Raw genomic sequence first — 18,381 nt, 5'->3', positions numbered from 1 at the left:
CGCCCGGCGGCGGGGATGGCGGGTAAGGGGCGAGCCCCCGGCGGGGAGCGGGGGGACGGGCGCTTCTCCCCGCGCCTTGCGGAGCCCTTGGGGGCGGCGCAGCCCCGCTGTTGACCCCTCTCCCGCGGGGGCCGCTACATCGCCCCGAGGCGGCCGGGGGCGTGGGTTTCGCACGGGCTCTGGGGGTGGTGGGGGTGTTTGCTCTTCTCCTCCTCCTCTTTCCCAGCCACCTCCTCAGGGCTGGCCTCCGGCTCGCCATTCCTCGAAGAGCGCCTTCGGGCTGGCCGAAAGGGGAAGCGCTGCCTCCCGCCTGGCCCCCCGGCCTGGAGGGGCCGCGGCGGGCGGGAGGAGGGGTACCGGTTCCCAGACCCCTCCGCCCTCGCTCTCTCTCCTCTCTCTCTCTCTGCCGAGCCTGCCTGCCGAGAAGCTGGTCGCTGCTTGCACAGCCGGCTTGGCTTTCTTGGAGAAATACTTTGATTTAAAGGCATAAATCTGCTGCCGAGGAGCAGAGCTCAAAACAGTGCAACTTCTGTGACTTGCTGTCACGTCCTCCTTTTGCATACTTGTGTCCGTGTGGCAAGCGAGCCTGTCCCAAATGAGAGAGATCGGTTTCTGCAAGAAACGCAGTTTGTTTTCTTTATTCAACCTAGGATGATCCAGATCTGTATTGGTATTTAGGCTCCTGAGCCCTTTGGTGCTGGAAATCAGACACTTGAGTATCTTTTGTGGATTCAACAATTCTCTTTTCCTGTTATCCTTCATCCAGCAGGCTCTGAGCCTCTCATATTTCTACTTGGAGGATTAACTTCTGCACAGCACTCTCAGCCATCCTCCTTGCTGTGCTGGTTGGCTGTCTGAAATTGCATGATATCATTCTCACCACAAGAAAGAAAAAAAACCCCAAAACCCAAAGAAAAGAAAAAAGAGTGGAAGATTTCCTTCCCTCTGCCTTCATACAACATGAACCTCTACATTGCCCCTGGGAATGTTTGCGTGGCTGGGGTAGAAAAGCTGGACTTGATGCCAGAACCAGAGCGGCAGGTAACAGTGCACACTGGGGAGGAGAGATGGCTTCTAGGTCTCAAGATCTTTGCTGTGCTTTGCCTTGCCAGCTAAAAGGGTTTGTGCTCACCTGTGAAGCAGATTTTATTTCTCAAGAAAAAATAGGTAACGCTGGTTGAGTTGATACACAGCTGGGAAGAGAGCTCCTTGCACATACCTGCTCCATCACAACTTGTAGGACTTAATGGAGCAGATTCACCACTGCTCTAAGGGTTTTGGTCCATTGACTTCAGGGCATCCCTCTTGCTTATTTGGTTGACAGAGGGATTGTCTTGTTGCTACGTATTTCCAGGGCTACACACGGATGTGTGGAAGATACATGGAAGATACGCTTCTGCAATTCCCCTTTGGCTCTGGTACCTGTAGCCAAGGCGCTCCATGGGACAGTGCCCTTGAGAACTTCAGTTTGGTCACCGACGCTTGGGGCATGCACAGGGCAAATGGATCCCCAGGGAAACCCTCCTCTCCAACCCCAGTTTGAGAGAGCATGTCCCAGGCTGTGAAAACTCTTGGTCCTGAGAGTTTCCCATTGTCAGGGATGGGGAAAAAGGGAAGATGTGTGATGGTCAGTGGGATTTAAGAGCGCTTCAGGGATGAAGATGACATCTTCCCTAGACTTCCTATGTATATGCTCCTAACTCCTTTATGCACCACTGCCTTCTGCCTCCTGTGTATATAAGGCCCTGGGTGGACACTCAAGATCCTGCTGGACCGATTTGTATGTAAAATGGCTTCTGATGTATCTGAGTCCCATTTGTAAGACTACCGAATCATTTGCAGGATCATACCTCGACTCATGTTCTCCCACGCCTACTCATGCCTTTTACTCCTCCATCATTCCTCAGACCTTCTCTTTCCTTTTATCCTCCCAGCCCTGGAGAATGCCCCTGTCCAAGCCTGCAGCCTCTCGGAGCAGGAGGAGGAAGAAGACACCATCTGGGAGAAGATTGAGAGTGCACGGCACCAGCTGACCCGCTCCCTGAACCCTGCGAAGCTCACCCCATACCTGCGCCAGTGCCGCGTGATAGACGAGCAGGATGAGGAGGAGGTGCTGAATTCATGCCGATTCCCTTGCAAAAGCAACCAGACAGGTGGGAGAAAGCACAAACTTGCACTTAGATGGGCCTGGTTTGTGGGGGACAACCTGGTTTTGACACACAGTGGATGCTACCTAGTATGTGGTGGTGTGGCCTCCTGGTCCCTCCCACTGCAGTGCTACCCCAGCTTTGTTGTTCTGTGGGATGCTCTGCAGCCAGACCTCCCTCTCATCCTCTGTGGGCCTCCCCCCGGGTGTACACAGACGAGCGCAGTGCTCCCACCCCGTTCCCTCCTCCAGCCATTCCCGTTCTTGCGGATGGAAGCAGAACTGGTGGAGATGCTATTTCATATTACGAAGCTGGTCTATGCTGTTTTCTCTCTGGTTTGCAGGGAATTCATCCTAGCTCTTTATCCCTTCTTCCAGGTTACCTGATGGACATCCTCCGGCGCCGTGGGAAGCGAGGCTACGAAGCCTTCCTGGAGTCTTTAGAGTTTTACTACCCCGAGCACTACACCCGGCTAACAGGGAGGGAGCCAGCCCAGCGCTGCTCTATGATCCTGGGTAGGGGCAGCTGCTCTGTCCCCCCTTCAGCTGCTGCTCACATGGGAAGGGCCAGAAACCTGTGCATGTGCATGTATAAAGCCCTGGTTCACGCTACCTGAGTGTGAGTAACCCTCACAGCTCTGTGCTCTGGATCTGGAAGGGAGGGGGCCACATGTACATGTTTGATGGACCGTGGTGCTGTAAGCCTAGGACAAGAAGGGCTGCAAACCCACAGGAGAGCTTGGCATCCCTTGATGGAAAACAGAGCATTGGGTTGCTTTTTTTGGGGTTGCCCCTGTCTCAGCAGCCAGGACCTGATTCTCCTTTGTCTCCTCCCAGATGAGGAAGGTCCTGAGGGACTAACACAGTTCCTGATGATGGAGGTGAAGAAGGTGAGGGCTCAGCGGAAGGAGCACCTGCTGAAGGAGCACCAGCTCCAGGTGAAAAACCAGGCGTTGGAGCAAGAGCAGGCCCGGCTGGAGCAGCAGCTGCAGGAGCTGCTGAAGGTGCAGGAGCGTTGCCAGCGGCTGAGAGAGGAGTGGGACACCAACAGCGTGGAGCTGCTGAGGCTGAAGGACGAGAACTACATGATGGCCATGCGCTACGCGCAGCTCTGCGAGGAGAAGAACATGGCTGTGCTGCGGAGCCGGGACCTGCAGCTGGTGGTATGGCCCTGGGGAGCGTGGGGGTTGGCAGCGGGAGGCGGTGGGGGTCTGACAGCCGAGAGGGATGCACGCAGATGTCCATGCGTGGTGGCCTGTGAGCGTGAAGGCGCTGATGGCAGGCGGGACGTGTGTTGGGGTGCATGCCCCTGCTCTTGATGGAGAGCGTGCCCTGAGCAGGGCAGAGTGTCCAAGTCATGGGCATGGCATGGGAGACTCACCGCTGCCCTGGGGCAGCTGGAGATACATCACCAGGTCCTGCTGCAGCTGGAGATACTTCACCTAGAGGAGCCAGAACCAACTCCTCAGAGGAGCTGCCAGGGCGATGCCTTCCCCGGCATCTCTCAGCTCTCTCAGCCTGGCCGTTGGTACCATGAGATGCCCTGTCTGCTCCTGCATGCGCTCGCTGCCCTGCACTGCCTCCTCTGCTGATGGGTGCCTGCGCTGTGTCTGGGCAGCGCAGGCATGCAGCTAGCAGCTGATTCTGTCCAGCTGCGTGTTTGTATTTACTCCTTCCCTGGGAAAAGGCTTGCATTTTCCTCTTTCTAGTGGGGATGGTGGCTGTGCAGCCACCCGCACGTGGGGCGCTGGGTGCGTGCGTGCTGCCTGCAGCTGCCCAGCCTGCCTTGCTGCTCATAGGAGCATTTTGGCCCAGGCTCCACACCCCCCCCCCCCCGCTGCTCCCCACCGCCTCCTCGTCTCTCTCATGACGTTTGGGAGACTCATGTGCCGCATACCTGAAGGAATTCGTGACAGCGCACTCCAGCTGCCAAGCTCTCACCTCCAGCAAACATGCGCCCATTTCCTGCCTGGGCAAGGACAGCCCTACCTTGAACCTATTAATAACCCAGTTTCCTCGGTGCTCTGCTGCCTCCTGGCATTCCCCTTGCCAGTCTGGGCCTGGACCTCTCACGCAGCCCTTTCATTCCTTATCGCGCTCTGCCAGCCCTGGGATTCTCCACTGCCTTTTATCTGGTATTCCTGCCAATGCCAGCTCCCCTGGGCTTCCTCTGAGCAGGGAGGCGAATCGCTTGCGGGTGAGTGTGGGGTGGAGAAATGCCCCTGGAAGCAGGGTGGGCCACCAGGTCCCAGCCTGCCTTCCCCTCCTGGATCCAGGGTCCAGAAGTGACCGGTCTCCAAAAGTCGTTCTAGGTCTTTTGGGCAGATCTGCAGAAGTAATCTGGTTCCCGACTACCTCCTTGGCAATTTTGGCAGTGCTGCTTAGTGCTCAGTGGCTTTGATAAGTTACCCTGTTTGCTCTGTTTGCTCGCAAAGCCTTACCTGACTGCGCAAGTCTGGTTCTCTGATCAACCTCATCAGTCGTTGCAGGTCTGTGAGGACCTCCCTCACTCCTAAAAGTAACTGACCTCCCCCGTCTCCAGTGACGTGTTAGTGGAGGAGTGTGAGAGCAGGCCAGGGTGTGATGATGCATCTGTGGTACCCTGCAGCCTCCAGCAGCTTGAGCCTCAAATGCTTCCCAGGCCAGAGGTGACCTCCCTGCACTGGATAGCCTCCAGTGGATTTTTCTGCTGCAAATTTGTTTCTCAGCTGTTTTAGGAGCGAGGAAGCCTTTGAGAGACTCACAGCTGCTGGCCCTGGCAGCGCACCAGAGGTCCCTGGTCCACCCAGGGTCAAGGCGAGCTGCACTGAGGATGCCCCAACGTAGCAAGAAAGTTGTTGCACCAAGAGAGGATCCTGAGACTGAATGCGCTTACGCAAGTGCATCTTCCTCCTTTGCCCTGCAGGGAAAAGCTTTTGTGTGCAGCTGTGCTAACCTTGGCCCAACAGTAGGATACTCCTTCGCGTGGTTGCCCAGCCCTTGCTTTCCTCGTCTCCAGACCCTTTTTCTGCCCAGCGTCCTCTCTGCTTCACTCTCCCGCTAAGGCAGAGGTGCAGGGCCGTGTGTGTCAGACTATGTTTCTTCCCTGTGTTGCAGGTGGACCAGCTGAAATGCAAAGTGACCAGCCTAGAGGAGGAGTGCAGCCTGCTGCGGAAACAGGCATCTGCACCGCCCCAGCGAGAGGCGGAGGAGCGGGCCCACCCCGATGCCATGTCCGAGCTGTGGGCTGAGAACCAGCGGCTCACAGCATCGCTGCAGGAGCTGCAGGGCATGTTGCAGGTACCTGGCAGGGCAGGCTCCAGGTCACCTCCTTTCCTGGGGCACCCCCAGTGCTGGTGACGTGGGCACTGGAAAGATGGGGGAAATCACTGTGCCAGGCTGGCCTGTCCCTTCCTCTGAGCATATCGCTTGGCTGTGGTGGCTGCCGTTGCTTCTGAGTCTGGGTAGTGATGGGTCCTTGTTTCCAGCTCTGTGACTCTTGGATGTGCTCACAAGTGTGACTTTGTGCCTTGGAGCACACAGTATATTAATGCAGGAGTGATGATGGCAGTCACGCCAGTCTGCCTGTCACTGCCCTGGTCTGGTGCTCCCTTGGTGCTTGTGGTGCAGTGACAGTACCCTCTCACCTCCTAGACACCCGGCGAAGGCCCAGTGCCAGGCTCTGAGCAGATCCTGCTGGACATCCTGGAGCATGACTGGAAGGAAGCCCAAGACGACCGGCAGGATCTCTGCCAGAAACTCAACTCCCTGCAGAACGAGCTGCAGTGGGCCGAAGAGCTGAGGGATAAGGTAGAGCATCCATCACCACCCCCGGTCCCACACACTGAGCAGGGCCTGCAAGAGAGGAGAGGGAGGGGGCTGGGAAGCCACAGCAGTCGCTTCCAGGAGGGGTAATGCTTGCTGCTTGCTGTTGCCAGTACCTCCAGGAGGTGGAAGATCTGCAGTTGAAATACCGGACGCTGCAGAAGGACTGTGATCTGTACAAGCATCGTATGAACACAGTGCTGCTGCAGCTGGAGGAGATCGAAAAAGAGCGGGACCAGGTAAACTGGTCTCCCCCCTGGCTCTCCATCTCCCAGCAAGACCAGGGCTTTTGTCTCTGCTCTGGATACCCCCTCTTTCCCCAGTGGATCTTCTCCATTCATGCCAGGATGGGATGTGGGGATTAGTAGTGCAGTTCTCTGCCTTTTCTCACTCTCAGCCTGGCTCCTTGCAGGCAATCCAGAGCCGTGACGGGGTGCAGCTACAATACTCCCAGAGCCTGATCGAGAAGGACCAGTACCGCAAACGCGTGCGGGCCCTGGAGGAGGAGCGGGACGAGCTCCTAAGCAAGCTGAGCCAAGCAGAAGGGCTGAACAGCACGCTGGAGGCACAGCTGCAGCGATGCCAAGGCAGCCGCAGCCTGGGCAAGGTGAGGGTGGCTAAAAGAAGGGGGAACAGAGAAGGCAGAGGGGTCAGGACTGATTTCTGGGGGACACAGTGGGATGATGGAGTCCCTTCTCTCCCAGATGTGCAGCTCTTCGTACTCCCTCTGCTCCAACCTCAGCAGCACCTGGAGCCTCATAGACAACCCTACCAGCTTTACGACTGGACTTGTGGATGCGCTGGGGGTTTCTGTTATCCCGTTCCCAGGAGATTCGGCCATTCAGAGCATGGTGAGTGCTTGACCATGAGAGGCTGACCCTCAGCTGAGGGCTGCAGGGACCCACGCTGCTTAGGAAGGGCACAGAGGCATTGGAGTGGGTTCATCATGGGGCTGTGACTTGGTGGAAAACTGGACACGGGGCAGTGTGTAAGAAGGGAGCAGATCCCAGGCGCAAAGCTTTGTTCTCTCAGTCTCTGACAGACCGGCCAACGCTGCACCAAAGTGTGCAGCCCTCAGCTGGGTGGGAAAGAGGGGGAAGCGAAACTCTCTTTATCCCATATGACACCCTAGAAATCAACAGCCTCAAGTAAGATGTTATCCTCCCCAAAAAGCTGTTTAATCTACACATGCTGGGGGAGAAATCCTAGCTCTTTGGAATCCTGTAGCAGCATTGTTTTTAAGGGAGTCAGGTTCTTTCCTTTGACTCTTTGAACTCTCATCCTAGAGCACCCTAAAATGGGCAGTCCCACAGGTTACTCACACCTCTGGGTGTGCGGTGGCTAAAAGTGAGATATAAGGACAAGGCTGGATATTCCCTTCATCTGCTACTACTCCCACAGCTTGTACATTGCAAAAAGATGGGGACACAGTGTCACGCATCTCCGTCTGTGCTCTCTCCTTGGGAAAACAAGGTGCCCCTGGGTGTTTGGAGGGATGTGGATTGTCCCTGAAGAGGCATGTGGTACCTGAGGAGGTGTTTGCAGCCTGGCCCGAAGGGAGGGGAGAGGTGGTGCTGGGTGTTGGTGTTAGCAGGCATCTCTCTCTCACTCTGCCCAAGGAGGTAACTCCCGACAGTGAGAAGGATATCAACCGCCTTTCCACCTTCCCCTTCCCCCCTTGCATCGGCTCCATCCTCCGTCGGCAGCGGGAAGATAGGTGCATGCCCTACAAAAGGTGATTGCCAGGGGCTGCTTGAGTCTGTGTCTCCTCTGTGGGGCTTGTTGGGGGCCAGGGAGAGCAGGCTGGCAGGGGAGGAGGGAAGCTGGAGTGGGGACTGAGAGTGGGAAGGCTGGCTGGGAGCTGCATGCTGGCTGGGGGGGTGCTTCTCGGGGGTGGGGGAAGGCTGTGGGGATGGGGTTGAGAACATGATGCCAGCGGGCTTCGGAAAAGCTGCTGCCTCACAGCTCCTCTTTGTGTCTCCTTTGTAGCTTGTCCTGTGGCTCCTTTAGCAGCATTGAAGATGCAACAGGTACCAGGGTGGGGGCTTTCCCCAAAGGGCTTAGCTAAAAAGAAGTGGTGGCTGTGGGGAAAGAGGTTGGACAACTAACCCTCCCTCACGCCTTTGGTTTGTGCAGCTCACTGCGAGGGCTCTGCACCCGTAGCAGGGTGCTATGGACCCACACGTCCCCACGTGCCTTGCCAGGCACAGCAGCTGGAAAAGCTGGCTTTTCCTCTGCAGAGCAGGTAGCTATTCACATCAGCTCTGTTTAATTCATGGAGAGCTGCATTGATGGAGAACTTGATGTGGAGTTTGGGGAGTAGGTAACAGAAGAGAGAAATGCCTTTGCCCTGGGGTGTTACTGGATATTCCCCTCATCTGTTATTACCTGGGTGATGGGTTGTGAATCTCCTGGAGTGGAGCTCCTGGTGCTGGCAGGTCCTGTGGTGGGTGCTGGTGGCTGATCTCCGGGCACATCCAGGTGACCCTGGCTGCTGCTGCCTTCTGACCGAAATGCTGATGAAGGGAGCAAAGATTTGCTTGTTCTCAGGAGACATGGGAAAACTTTTCCAGGAGGGTGACTGCTCAAAGCCTCCCTGCAGCCTCAGTTTCCCAGTCAGATGCTAGAAAATGCTCAGGAGGGGGTGACAGACCATTGCCACCCCAAGAACGTGAGCTCCCTGCAGCGCTCGGAGAGGTGATGTGCCCCCTCTCTCCCTCTTGCTCTCTTTCCTAGGCAGTGGTTTTGCTAGTGCCTCGCTTGGGGCCTTCTCTTCTTCCAGCAGCACCTACGCCAGGGTGAAGTCGGAGATCTGCTTGTCCACACTTCCCAGCCGTGAGGAAGTCACCAGGAGGTGACTGCTGCTCTCTGAGCTAGGCACTCTGAGCCGGCTGCTTGGGGGAACGTTTCGTGGTGCTGGGGGACCATGCTTGGGAAACCCTTCCTTTCTGCCTTCCCGCTTGCGGACTCTTTCTTGCTATTGGGAGAGGAGAGAAATTAAGATCCTATAGTCCTTGCTTCCTAGCAGGACTCCAATTTTTTGTGCTGTCCCCTTTGTTATGGCAGGGGTGGGGATGTTACCCTGGGCTGGACACTCATCTGTCTAGGTAGGGACAGGACCGTGCGAGCCCAGCTTGGCTTCGGTGTTGGGGCTGGTGGGATGGGAGGGGCTGTGAGGGTTCATAAGCTCTGTGTGTGTGCCCTGGTGATGGCTGTGAATCATGAGCTCTCTACCACAGTGCTCAGTACAATAAACACCCTGTAGCTGGACACAAGGCATGGGGGACCGGTTCTTAGAAAAGGCAGCAAACTTCAGTTGCTGGACTTGGCGTTTCTCCTTGCCAGGTCACTGGTGGTACAGCTCACTAGCATGGGTCACCCCAGCAACCCCTCGCCCCAGGAGAAGAGGCTCGGAGCAGACATCTCCATCCTTGGAGGAAACAGGACAGGGATTTACGTCCAGTGGGTCAAGCCAGGCTCACGAGTCGAGGATGCAGGACTCAGAGAAGGGTGCAGGCTCATTGAGGTGAGTCCGGGAATGGGCTCACTTTGTGGGTTTGGAAGGCACCTGGGATGATGCAAGGAGTGTGGAGTGATTCCCAGTGCAAGCTGACCTCTACTCAGCTTGGAAGTCCGCCTCCATTTCTCTTGTTTCCCAGGACTGCTCCCTGCCTAGAGCTTTATGTGGCATAAACACCCATCCAGGTCTCATGGCACTTGAGTGTCAGCGCGTAAAAATGCTGACACCTTCTGAAACACTTCCTTCAGCTGTGGGAGGGGAGAAACAAAAAGGAGTCACACAATTAAGACAGGAATATGGCTGTATGTCCCTGGAGTTGTCTGTCACCTTGTAGTATTTCAGAGCAGTTTGCATCCTGCATCCCGCACATGCCTGTTGCAAAGCAATCAATTCTGAAGCAAGATTTCTCAGGCCTTTGTGACCCTCCTGAGCTATAGAGAGTAATTGCTCTGAAGAAAGCTCCTGGAGGGAGTGAAGGGCATTTGTTTTGGCAAGAATGACACCACTTGAAATACAGCTACACTACTTGAATTAATATTCCACCTGTAACTGAAAATAAACCAGCTCTCCTGCCCCGACTCCCACACGTGTTCATGCACGCGCATTTGCTTTCACAGCAGCCCAGCATCCGGACTGGGTAGTGGGTATTTCAGAGGCAAAGGAGGGAACCAGAGGCAGACTGAGGATGCCTTGTCCTCAGGTAGAGCTTTCCCCAGGCCTGCCTCACTGTGTAACATCTCTTGTGCAACCCTGATGGGTGAGGGAGCTGGGCGGGGAGCCTCCTCTTCCAGCGCTTAGGTCTAATGGCATTGGGTCCTTGCTAGCTGAGGGTGCCGTCGCTGAAGGAAGAGGTGCTTTCCCTGGAGAACTGCACGCGGGAGGTCGCCTACCTGAGCCTGCTGCATTGGGATGAGCCCTCTAGTCTCGTCTTTCAGCTGGACCTGGAAGGTAAGGCCCTGGCAGCTAGGTCTCCTTTGAGCCTGAGCTCTTTGCCTCCCTTTCCAGACCCTCCACCCAGCCCTGGAGGTAAATCTCAGTTATTCTCTCTCCTCTCCTGTTTGGTCCTAGGCCACCATGTCTGACACAGGGGTTGGCTGTCGCTCCGGTAGCTTTCCCTGTCTGGTGTGGCTTGTGCATCCTCTGAGTTACAGGATGGAGGTACAGACCTTCTGTCTGTTTGCCTCCTCTGCACCCCTGACCCCAATCCGTAGCATCACAGCTGTGCTGGGAACTTGGCTATCTTGTCGGTGATGGTTGTCTCCTGTGTCCCTGCCTGTGGTGACCTATGTCTCCTGCTCCAGGATACCAGCCTCTGCGGGAAGCCCTGGAAGAAGGGAAGAAGTTTTCTGGAGACTCGTTTTACGTACGCACCAACCTGTCCCTCCTGGAGCCGTCAGACCCTTACGCGTTGTGTGTCAAGTGTCGGGAGATCCTCCATGTCACGGACACCATGCACAAAGGGCGGCTGGAGTGGTACTGCTCCCGTGTCGATCCCTTGACCATGCGGGACCTGGACAAGGGGACAGTGCCCAACTACAGCAGGTAACCAGGGTGAGGAGGAAGGCAGGGGGTACCTGGGTTACCAGCCCCATTTATCTGTGGTGAGCATCCCCTAGGAGCACTGAGGGGTGCAGACTGGCCTCTCGATAGTGTGGGCTGCCCAAGCCTTGTATGGGGGACCAGTGCAGTAGTGTTTGGGTGCCCTTGAGAGACTGGCAGGTTGACTGAGAGCTTTGATATGCCTATGCCTCAGCAGGTCTGTGGGATTTGGTGAAGAGAATCACAGCAGGCTATGGTCCCTGGGGGCTCTAGAGTTGCTTGAGTGCAAGCTCTCTGTCTTTTCAGGGCTCACCAGCTTTTGAAGATCCAGGAGAAGGGCCAGATGCCTGGGCAGCAGAGGGGCCACAGAAATAACGTAAGCCAAAGAAGCCATCAATGAGAGCCGTGTGTGTGTGCCTATGGCCACCCTACCACCTCGGCACGCAATCTGCCCCACTCTGTTGGTAAACCAACTCGTATAGAGGTGGCAGCTGGGTTAGCAAGCAGAGCAGGGGCTTATAGCCCAGGCAGTGTTACTGCTCTGTGGCTGCTTTCCTACCTCCTCCCCACTTCCCAGACTGAACGTGATGGGCAGCAGACCCAGTCCCATGCTTTTTGTATGTGGGCACCATCCCCTTTGCCAGTGGGTGTTCTGCAGCCAGCTCTGTGTGTGTGTGAAATGGTCTATGCTCTCAGCTTTATTGCCCTCACTTTCTCATCAGCTAAAGAAACGGGCCTTGGACCAACTGCGCCTGGTGAAATCCAAACCACAGAGGAGCCCAGAACAGACTCCTCAGCAGCTGTGGCTGGACCCCTGCTCAGGTGAGCTGTTATCCCTGCACCTGCCCCATCACCCTTGGAGACCCAGTTGTCCCCTCTGGGCACTGAAGGGACGTTGGCATCTGGGATGCCTCAGTCTCTCTGCCCAGGATCCCTCTTATAACTCTGCTAATGGGATTTTGGGAAGCCTGTGCATCTCTAAAGCCCCTGTTCCTTTTCCCTGGTTTTCTGGGGCTTTCCATTGCTTCTCTGGTTCTTGGGGGCATCTAACTTTTTGTGGAGAATAAACTGGTGTGTAACTCAAGGGAGTCCCAGGAAATGGGCAAGGGGGGCTACAGCCAGGGTATCTGCCCATGAGTGAGTGTTGTAACCAGGGTAGGATCTCTCCTGGGACATAGGATGGTTGGTAGGTGCCTCCATGAGTCAGGATGAGGGGATGGTACAGGAAGAATGGGATGGTCTGTGGGCCAGTAACAGGCTGGTCTCCCATGTTCTCACCTTTCTCTTCTTCATTCCTTGTCTTCCAGACTCGGACATGAACCTGAAGCCTTACAGCCTGGTGCGCCCTGTGGTGGTCAAGACACCCCGTCCTGTGGTGCTGTCACCTAACTGCATTGCACCGCGGCTCATCAGGAACCTGCTGGACTTGCCCACCTCTCGCCTGGACTTCCACGTGTGCCCAGCAGGTAGGCAGCAATGAGTGGTTGACATGTCCAGGGCTGTTTTACGAGCCTGTGGCTGAGTGAGGTAAAGTATGCAAGTCTCCTACTTCCGAGGGCTTCTTTCCCCTTTTACCTCCTGCCACTTCTTAGCCATACAGTGGAAGCTAAGGTGTTGCTCAAAGAGGTCACTTCTGTGGAGGCCTTGGTCAGCCCAATTCAAGGAAGAGGTGCTCTTAGTCTTGGAAGTATGAGATGTGGTCTCATGGGACTCTTAGAAAAGAAAGCACATGAGATGTCTCTTCAGCAGCTAGGTGTGGGGGTCTCTCAGTCTTCCCAGACGATACCTGTTGACAGGTCACCTTTTCAGGCTGAGTGTCTGCAAGATGTTCCCTCCTATTTTTAACTGTGTCCTATTCCTTTGGCCCACAGGGAAGCCAGCCCTCCCTTCTGATCTCCTGGAGCATGGGGATCCTCTCTCTTCCCTTGAGTGGGTGGTGGTGGCATTACCTTGCTGCTCTGGGTGGCTCTTCCCAGAGGTGAAGCCCCTGGCTGAGGTGGGATCTGTAGGTTGACTTCATACCAGCTCTTCCTCCCCGGGAATGAGAGGATCCAGCCTCAGTGCTGTTGTCCCCTTCCTTCTGCCAGCAGCATGAGGCTGACACACCACTACAGAGGCTGCTGGGGAAAGGGCTTTTCTCCCATAGGGAGTTTTCACAGAGGAGAACTCCTTCTTTCCTCCTTCCTCCTCCCTTCTCCATCTCTCTCCTTTCCCTGTGTTTAGAGTTCTTCCTTTGCCAACTGCAGGACTGAAAAATGAGTCGGTATATTTTTTTGGGGGGTGGTGATGGAGGTAGTGAAAAATCTCTGGTTTGCTGAAGAAGGATGGCTCTGCAAATTTTGGCTGCTGGGCTTCTTATCTGAGTGACTTGGCCGTATATCTTGTCCTACTGAGCCCTCTGCAGGGTCCCCCTCACATTGCATGGGGACACGCTTCGAAGCCATTACTGCGGCTGGGAATTTACACCGAGGGCAAAAACTCTGTTCTGCCCTGTCAGTTTTGCCTGTTGCAAGGGAAGGAAAGTGATCCGGGAGCCCCAAGCCATTTCTCTTTTCTTTGCTGCCTGTATTTTCCTTTGGAGTACTCCCCAGCCAGTGCGGAGTTAGTATAAGCCAGCTGATCTTCCACAGGAGCCTGCTGCCCCCAAAGGAAACAGATGGCTTTGCAGGATCCAGCTCTACCTGGGAAGTACCTGTGCCACCAGGCAGAGGTAGCAGAGGATGCCCAGCCAGCCTGGGGCTTGGGAGAGCTGGAACGTGCTCTGAACCCAGTTCCAAACATGCCTTCTCCTAAATACATTACTCTTTTTCTATCTTAGGGGTGAGCAGCTCCTAAAAGCCTTGTTAGGTTCCTTGCTTGTGTTTCAGTGGCTGTGTAGGCAGCTGCCTAGGGCGGCAGGGTCAGCAGGTAGAGCCCAGCGCCTGCTTCAGCCACGCCAGACTGTGGAGCCTGTGGCTCCCAAGTGAGGTCTCTCTGCGTGCGCGTTGTATCATCTTCTGTTGGGATTACCAGGGGCACCTGGCAGTCTTTGCTTTGACCATGCCGGACCTCGCTGTCCCACCAGCTCTGCCCCCAGTTCTCTGTCTCAGCATCACCTCTCTGCTGCTCTCCTGCCTGGCGTTGGCTCGGCTGCTGGGTGCTGTCCTTCTACCTCCGAGCAGGGGGAGGTGGCTCAGGCTGCCACCAACAAAAGGAGGTTCAACTTGCCCCCCATCTTCCTGCCACTCTCCCACACCAAGATGCACACTTCCCCAGTCCTGCTGCTCACTGGAGCCATCTACGAGCCCATGCAGCTCACAAACCCTGCAGAAAACCTGCCTGGCAAAGTAAAGTGATTATTTTTCTGCCATACTCTTTTACGGAGGGGGTGGGACAGTGTGGCAGTGGGGAAGGGGGAATAATGGCTGTGAGCTGCTTAGGCTGCTGTGGTACTGCAAAACAAGTGCTGCTCTTGCCCTGCAAGGTGTCTTCAACTGTGATATCTTGCTTGTTCTGTACACAGAAAACTGCAGGAGATCCATGCCAACATGTAATGTTGTATAATTAGACTCGCTTTCCAGAATCCATAAACACTGAACTCAATAAGCATCAGCGCAGCAGCAGACGTGCGGGATCTGAGGTAGAAAGTACGTGCAAGAGGGAGAAAGGGCTGACATCTCCCTTTTCATATCTCCTCTTGACTCATAGAGAAGCTGGCAGAAGGGGATCCCAGCGCAACCCACGCTCAGGAGCACCCTGTGTCTAGAACTGCCTCCCAGGACCAGAGGGAGAGCGGGCGAATCCGCATGATCCGGGAGGCGATGGAGAAGGTGCTGAGCTGTTCAGTGTGGGGAGAGAGGGCCAGGATGGGGCACCCTGTTCAGATTGGAGGAAAGGAGGGGACAGCTGAGCGGGGGAAGAGGGAGGGTGGTGTGGTGATAGAGAAGGAGCTGCTTGCTTGGGGGCTGTGTAATTTGGAGGATGTTTTAGGTGCAGGTGCTGTGGGGTTGTGGAGCAGCAGATACGGACTTTTCCCTGTGTCTCTGTTGAGCTCAGGTGAAAGAAATGGCAACTGGGGATTTGTAGGGGAGGCGGTGGGAAATGCCATACGCAGAAGTGACCTCCCTGCTCTCACATTCCTCATCTTTGCCAAAGCGGCAACAGCTCTGCTCAGGGCAGGTGGAGAAATGTGGGGCTGTGGGTGACAATGATGACAAAGGGGATGTGAAGATGGGCTATGGCTGAGTGAGGGGTCCGGTGGGCTCTTGGGTTGGGTTGACGGTGATGGAGTGGGTGACCCTGCTCTTTAATTCTCCCCTTCCCTCTTGGCACTGTCCGTAAATCTCACATTTAATGGAATTACTATTGGAAAAGCAATGATATTTCACAGTATGGGGTTTGATTTAATGTAACTGTCAGGGACTGGGGTTATTTTTTTCTCCATTTAAATCAGTAAATCTATTCAATTTCGCTTCCAGAATAAACACTGCCTGCTAGAGCTGGGAGTTCAGAGAGTGAGGGATCTAATTAAAAGTGAGATATACCCCATCGTTATCCATGTCGAGGTCACCGAGAAGAACGTTAGAGGACTCAGGTAAGAAAAGGCGGAGTGGCATAGACGAAGGGTATCGTGGGAGGAGAGAAAAGCCCTTGTCTCTGTTCAGAGGGAGAGACAAGGATCAGGGTGAGAGCACTTGCTGTGCGTGTGTTGGGGTTGGCTGCTGTGAGGGGGGAAAAGGGCAGGAAAATCAGCTTTGTGTATGTGTGAGGGAGTTCCTGGGTGTTTTTGCCACCCCATCTCTCTACGCCAAGGGTAATGCTCATCCCTGTGTTTCCCCAGGAGCTTGCTGGGGAAGGCGGGCCAGCGGGACTCGGAGGTGCTGAAGGTGTGCCGCGGTGCAGAGCAGGCTCTCCACACTCTGCCGTGCTCCTGGGCCCGTGTGGAGCCCCATGCCTGGAGCCACGCTGAGGAGCTGCCCAAGGTGGTTCGGGGATGCATCTTCCAGGAGCAAACCCGCCCGCTGTGGATCGAGGAGGGCGACGACTGAGCTGGGGGTAGCAGAGTGGGCACTGCCAGCTACTGTCCCCAAGAGACTTTCTCGGAGGTCCCTGCCTCCCCAAGCTCCTCCAGCTAGCGTGTCCTTCCTCCCCGAGGGATGCCGGCAGCAAAGGCCCCCATGGGTAGCCTTTCTGGTCCCCTTGAGGCCACCAAGAGCTGGGGAGTAACATACGCTGCCTCCCCGTTCTGAGCTTTCTGTATTTTATTGGAGAGACGTCTTCCACCGTCATGGTGGAAACCACCCTCGTGGGCTGTTCCCCATCACCTTGGGCTGCCCTTGTCTCTGGTATGTGGTCAGATTGCCAGATGGGGAACGTAGGGGAACTGTGTGGGATCATGCTGTGTAGGAGCATATCTCACACACATTTGAAGCCCTTCTCCCATCACCTCCGTCTCCCCTGCCCTGTGGCACTGTGTGCTCTGGGTCCCCTCTTCCCCTGTCTACCTCACCTCCGGCCCCACGGCGCAGGGAGCACGGATCGTGTGCCAATACCCCGCCGCGGCTGGAGTTACACTAAGCTTGCAGCACACCCTCGTTTTATAGGAGCTGTACTCTTTATTGTTTGTAAATTATTAATGGAGCCTTTTATTGGCAAACCGCATGTAAAGGAGAATTAAATACCATTCATAATGGGAATGGGTGGCAGGCTATGGGCTTGTGTGTTACTGGGCAGGTTTGGGTGATGCACGATGGGGTATTTTTCTCCTCTTTTAGCTGGGACCCAACTGCCCAGCCCTCCAGGGGAAGGAGGGAGCACTGCTTTTCCTGTTGTAGGGCAGCAAGAGGTGTGGGGAGAGGACAGACCAAGCCCCTTCCCATTTCTACTTGCCCCCTGTTTTTCAGTCCCTTGCCTCTCCCCAGTGCTGATGTTGGTCAGGTTGCTTTAGGAAAGCCAGGGAAAAGCTCACTTGATGTGTCTGGCTGAGGTCCCTAGAGCTTCGCATCCCTCCATGCCCTGGTTATCGTGAAGTGACAAGCCAGCTACCTCATCCTCCTGGGGGACAACAGTGAGACGGAGCCCAGCCACACTGCCAGGAGCGTGGGGGCAGTGCCCCTCCAATGGGGGCTGTTCTCACCCTGACATGAAGCCGAGTGTTGGTTCAGACTCTGGCAGAGGGAAGATGGAGGGTTTGGGTAGCAGCAGCCATGCTCACCCCCCCAGCATGGTCCTGACTCCTAATCAATCGCCATTATCAGCCCTGCTATGGGAAAGGGGTGCCAGGATACCCATGCCATGGAGAGGTGGTGGTTGTGGTGGTAGATGGTCTTTCTGGGGCATGCAAGAGGAAAATGGAGTCTGTGGCTCTGGGAGGCTCTGTGGGGCATGAGGCCAGGCAGATGGCTGAGCCCACTGATCATAGGGTCAATGGCAGAAGGTGGGCAGCCAGCACTGGAGTCAAGTCCTCTCTGTCCTCCTCGCCCCTGTGATAAGGGCACTGCTGGTGCCATGCACTTTTGAAGCTCTGAGCAAAGATTAACTTGCTGATCTTCACGGGTCCCCTGTGAGGTGTTATTTCAGGTTCTAAACCAGTTGCCTGTGTCTTTTATGAGGACGAGAGTGAAGGGGGGAAGGAAAGAAAATGAAAAGATTTTAACCTGCAGTCACTAAAATGTAGAGCAAAGTCCCAGCTCTGCCCTGGAGTGATGTAGCTCTCCTCCCAGGGAAGGGGGAACTGGTGTAACATATGGCTCCAGATGAAAGCTCCCAAATGACATCCACTCCAGGGGATGCAGCCTGAGCATCCCGGCACAGCCAGCCCACTGGGAGGGTGCTTGCCCTGCAGGCAAACAAAGTGGGACTCTTGTTGAGCTGATGACAAGACAAATCCCAAAGCAAGCTCCCATCCATCCTGACATGGATTTGGAGATTAGAGTTTGCATCTTTGCAGGGAAAAAAGTAGCGCTTGAGTACCCAGGGAAAACACTCCGTGTGAGGCACTCTGATTCAGGGCTTGACAACTCCTCCTGCTCCTGTTGGCACTGGGAACGATCCCCAGCCTGATGGCCTAGGCTGAGGGTAGCTAAGAGCAAGCACCCACATTTTGGATAGTCAGGCTGTGCTCCCAGCTTGGCGCTTGCTACCTGCCCCCCCCCCCCAAAATAAACAAATGTCCCCCAGCACCTCCCTGGGCCATCGGTGTTGTCAGCTGGAGGGAAAGGAAGGCAAAAGAAGGTTGCTGGGAGGCAGGCTGGCACTGCCCAGCTCTCCAGGCAGCAGGCGGCACTGCCTCGCCTGCTCCCAGGCTTCTTCCAGGCCCTCTCTTTATCAGTCTTTTCTCCCCCGAGGCTTTCAAAATCCAGCTTCAACTCGTTCTGGACACGGGTGAGAAGCG

At 55.5% G+C, this 18,381-nt stretch overlaps 1 protein-coding gene across 1 annotated transcript; it reads left to right on the top strand.

Annotated features, from left to right (window-relative positions):
* Positions 1-15: 15 nt before the first annotated feature.
* On the top strand, positions 16-16,660 carry CARD10 (caspase recruitment domain family member 10). Its single transcript, XM_050900414.1, has 21 exons — positions 16-22; positions 1,908-2,153; positions 2,525-2,662; positions 2,984-3,309; positions 5,243-5,425; positions 5,780-5,935; positions 6,064-6,189; positions 6,363-6,557; positions 6,655-6,801; positions 7,570-7,685; positions 7,940-7,980; positions 8,687-8,804; positions 9,296-9,476; positions 10,295-10,418; positions 10,772-11,012; positions 11,316-11,385; positions 11,732-11,831; positions 12,317-12,475; positions 14,697-14,818; positions 15,467-15,582; positions 15,829-16,660. Exons 1-21 carry the CDS (start codon positions 16-18, stop codon positions 16,034-16,036), a joined length of 3,120 nt encoding a protein of 1,039 aa, XP_050756371.1. The 3' UTR covers positions 16,037-16,660.
* Positions 16,661-18,381: the final 1,721 nt, after the last annotated feature.

Source organism: Gymnogyps californianus, chromosome 1, assembly GCF_018139145.2.
Source record: "Gymnogyps californianus isolate 813 chromosome 1, ASM1813914v2, whole genome shotgun sequence".
Lineage (NCBI taxonomy): Eukaryota > Metazoa > Chordata > Aves > Accipitriformes > Cathartidae > Gymnogyps > Gymnogyps californianus.
Note: the sequence above shows the minus strand (reverse complement) of the source record. Positions and strands in the feature narration are given on the sequence as shown.

Bases quoted from the DNA above. Each gene is read 5' to 3' on its own strand.
- CARD10 (XM_050900414.1), top strand. The intron at 6,558-6,654 runs GTGAGGGTGGCT...CTTCTCTCCCAG, and splicing joins GCAGCCGCAGCCTGGGCAAG to ATGTGCAGCTCTTCGTACTC. The intron at 10,419-10,771 runs GTAAGGCCCTGG...CTCCTGCTCCAG, and splicing joins CTTTCAGCTGGACCTGGAAG to GATACCAGCCTCTGCGGGAA.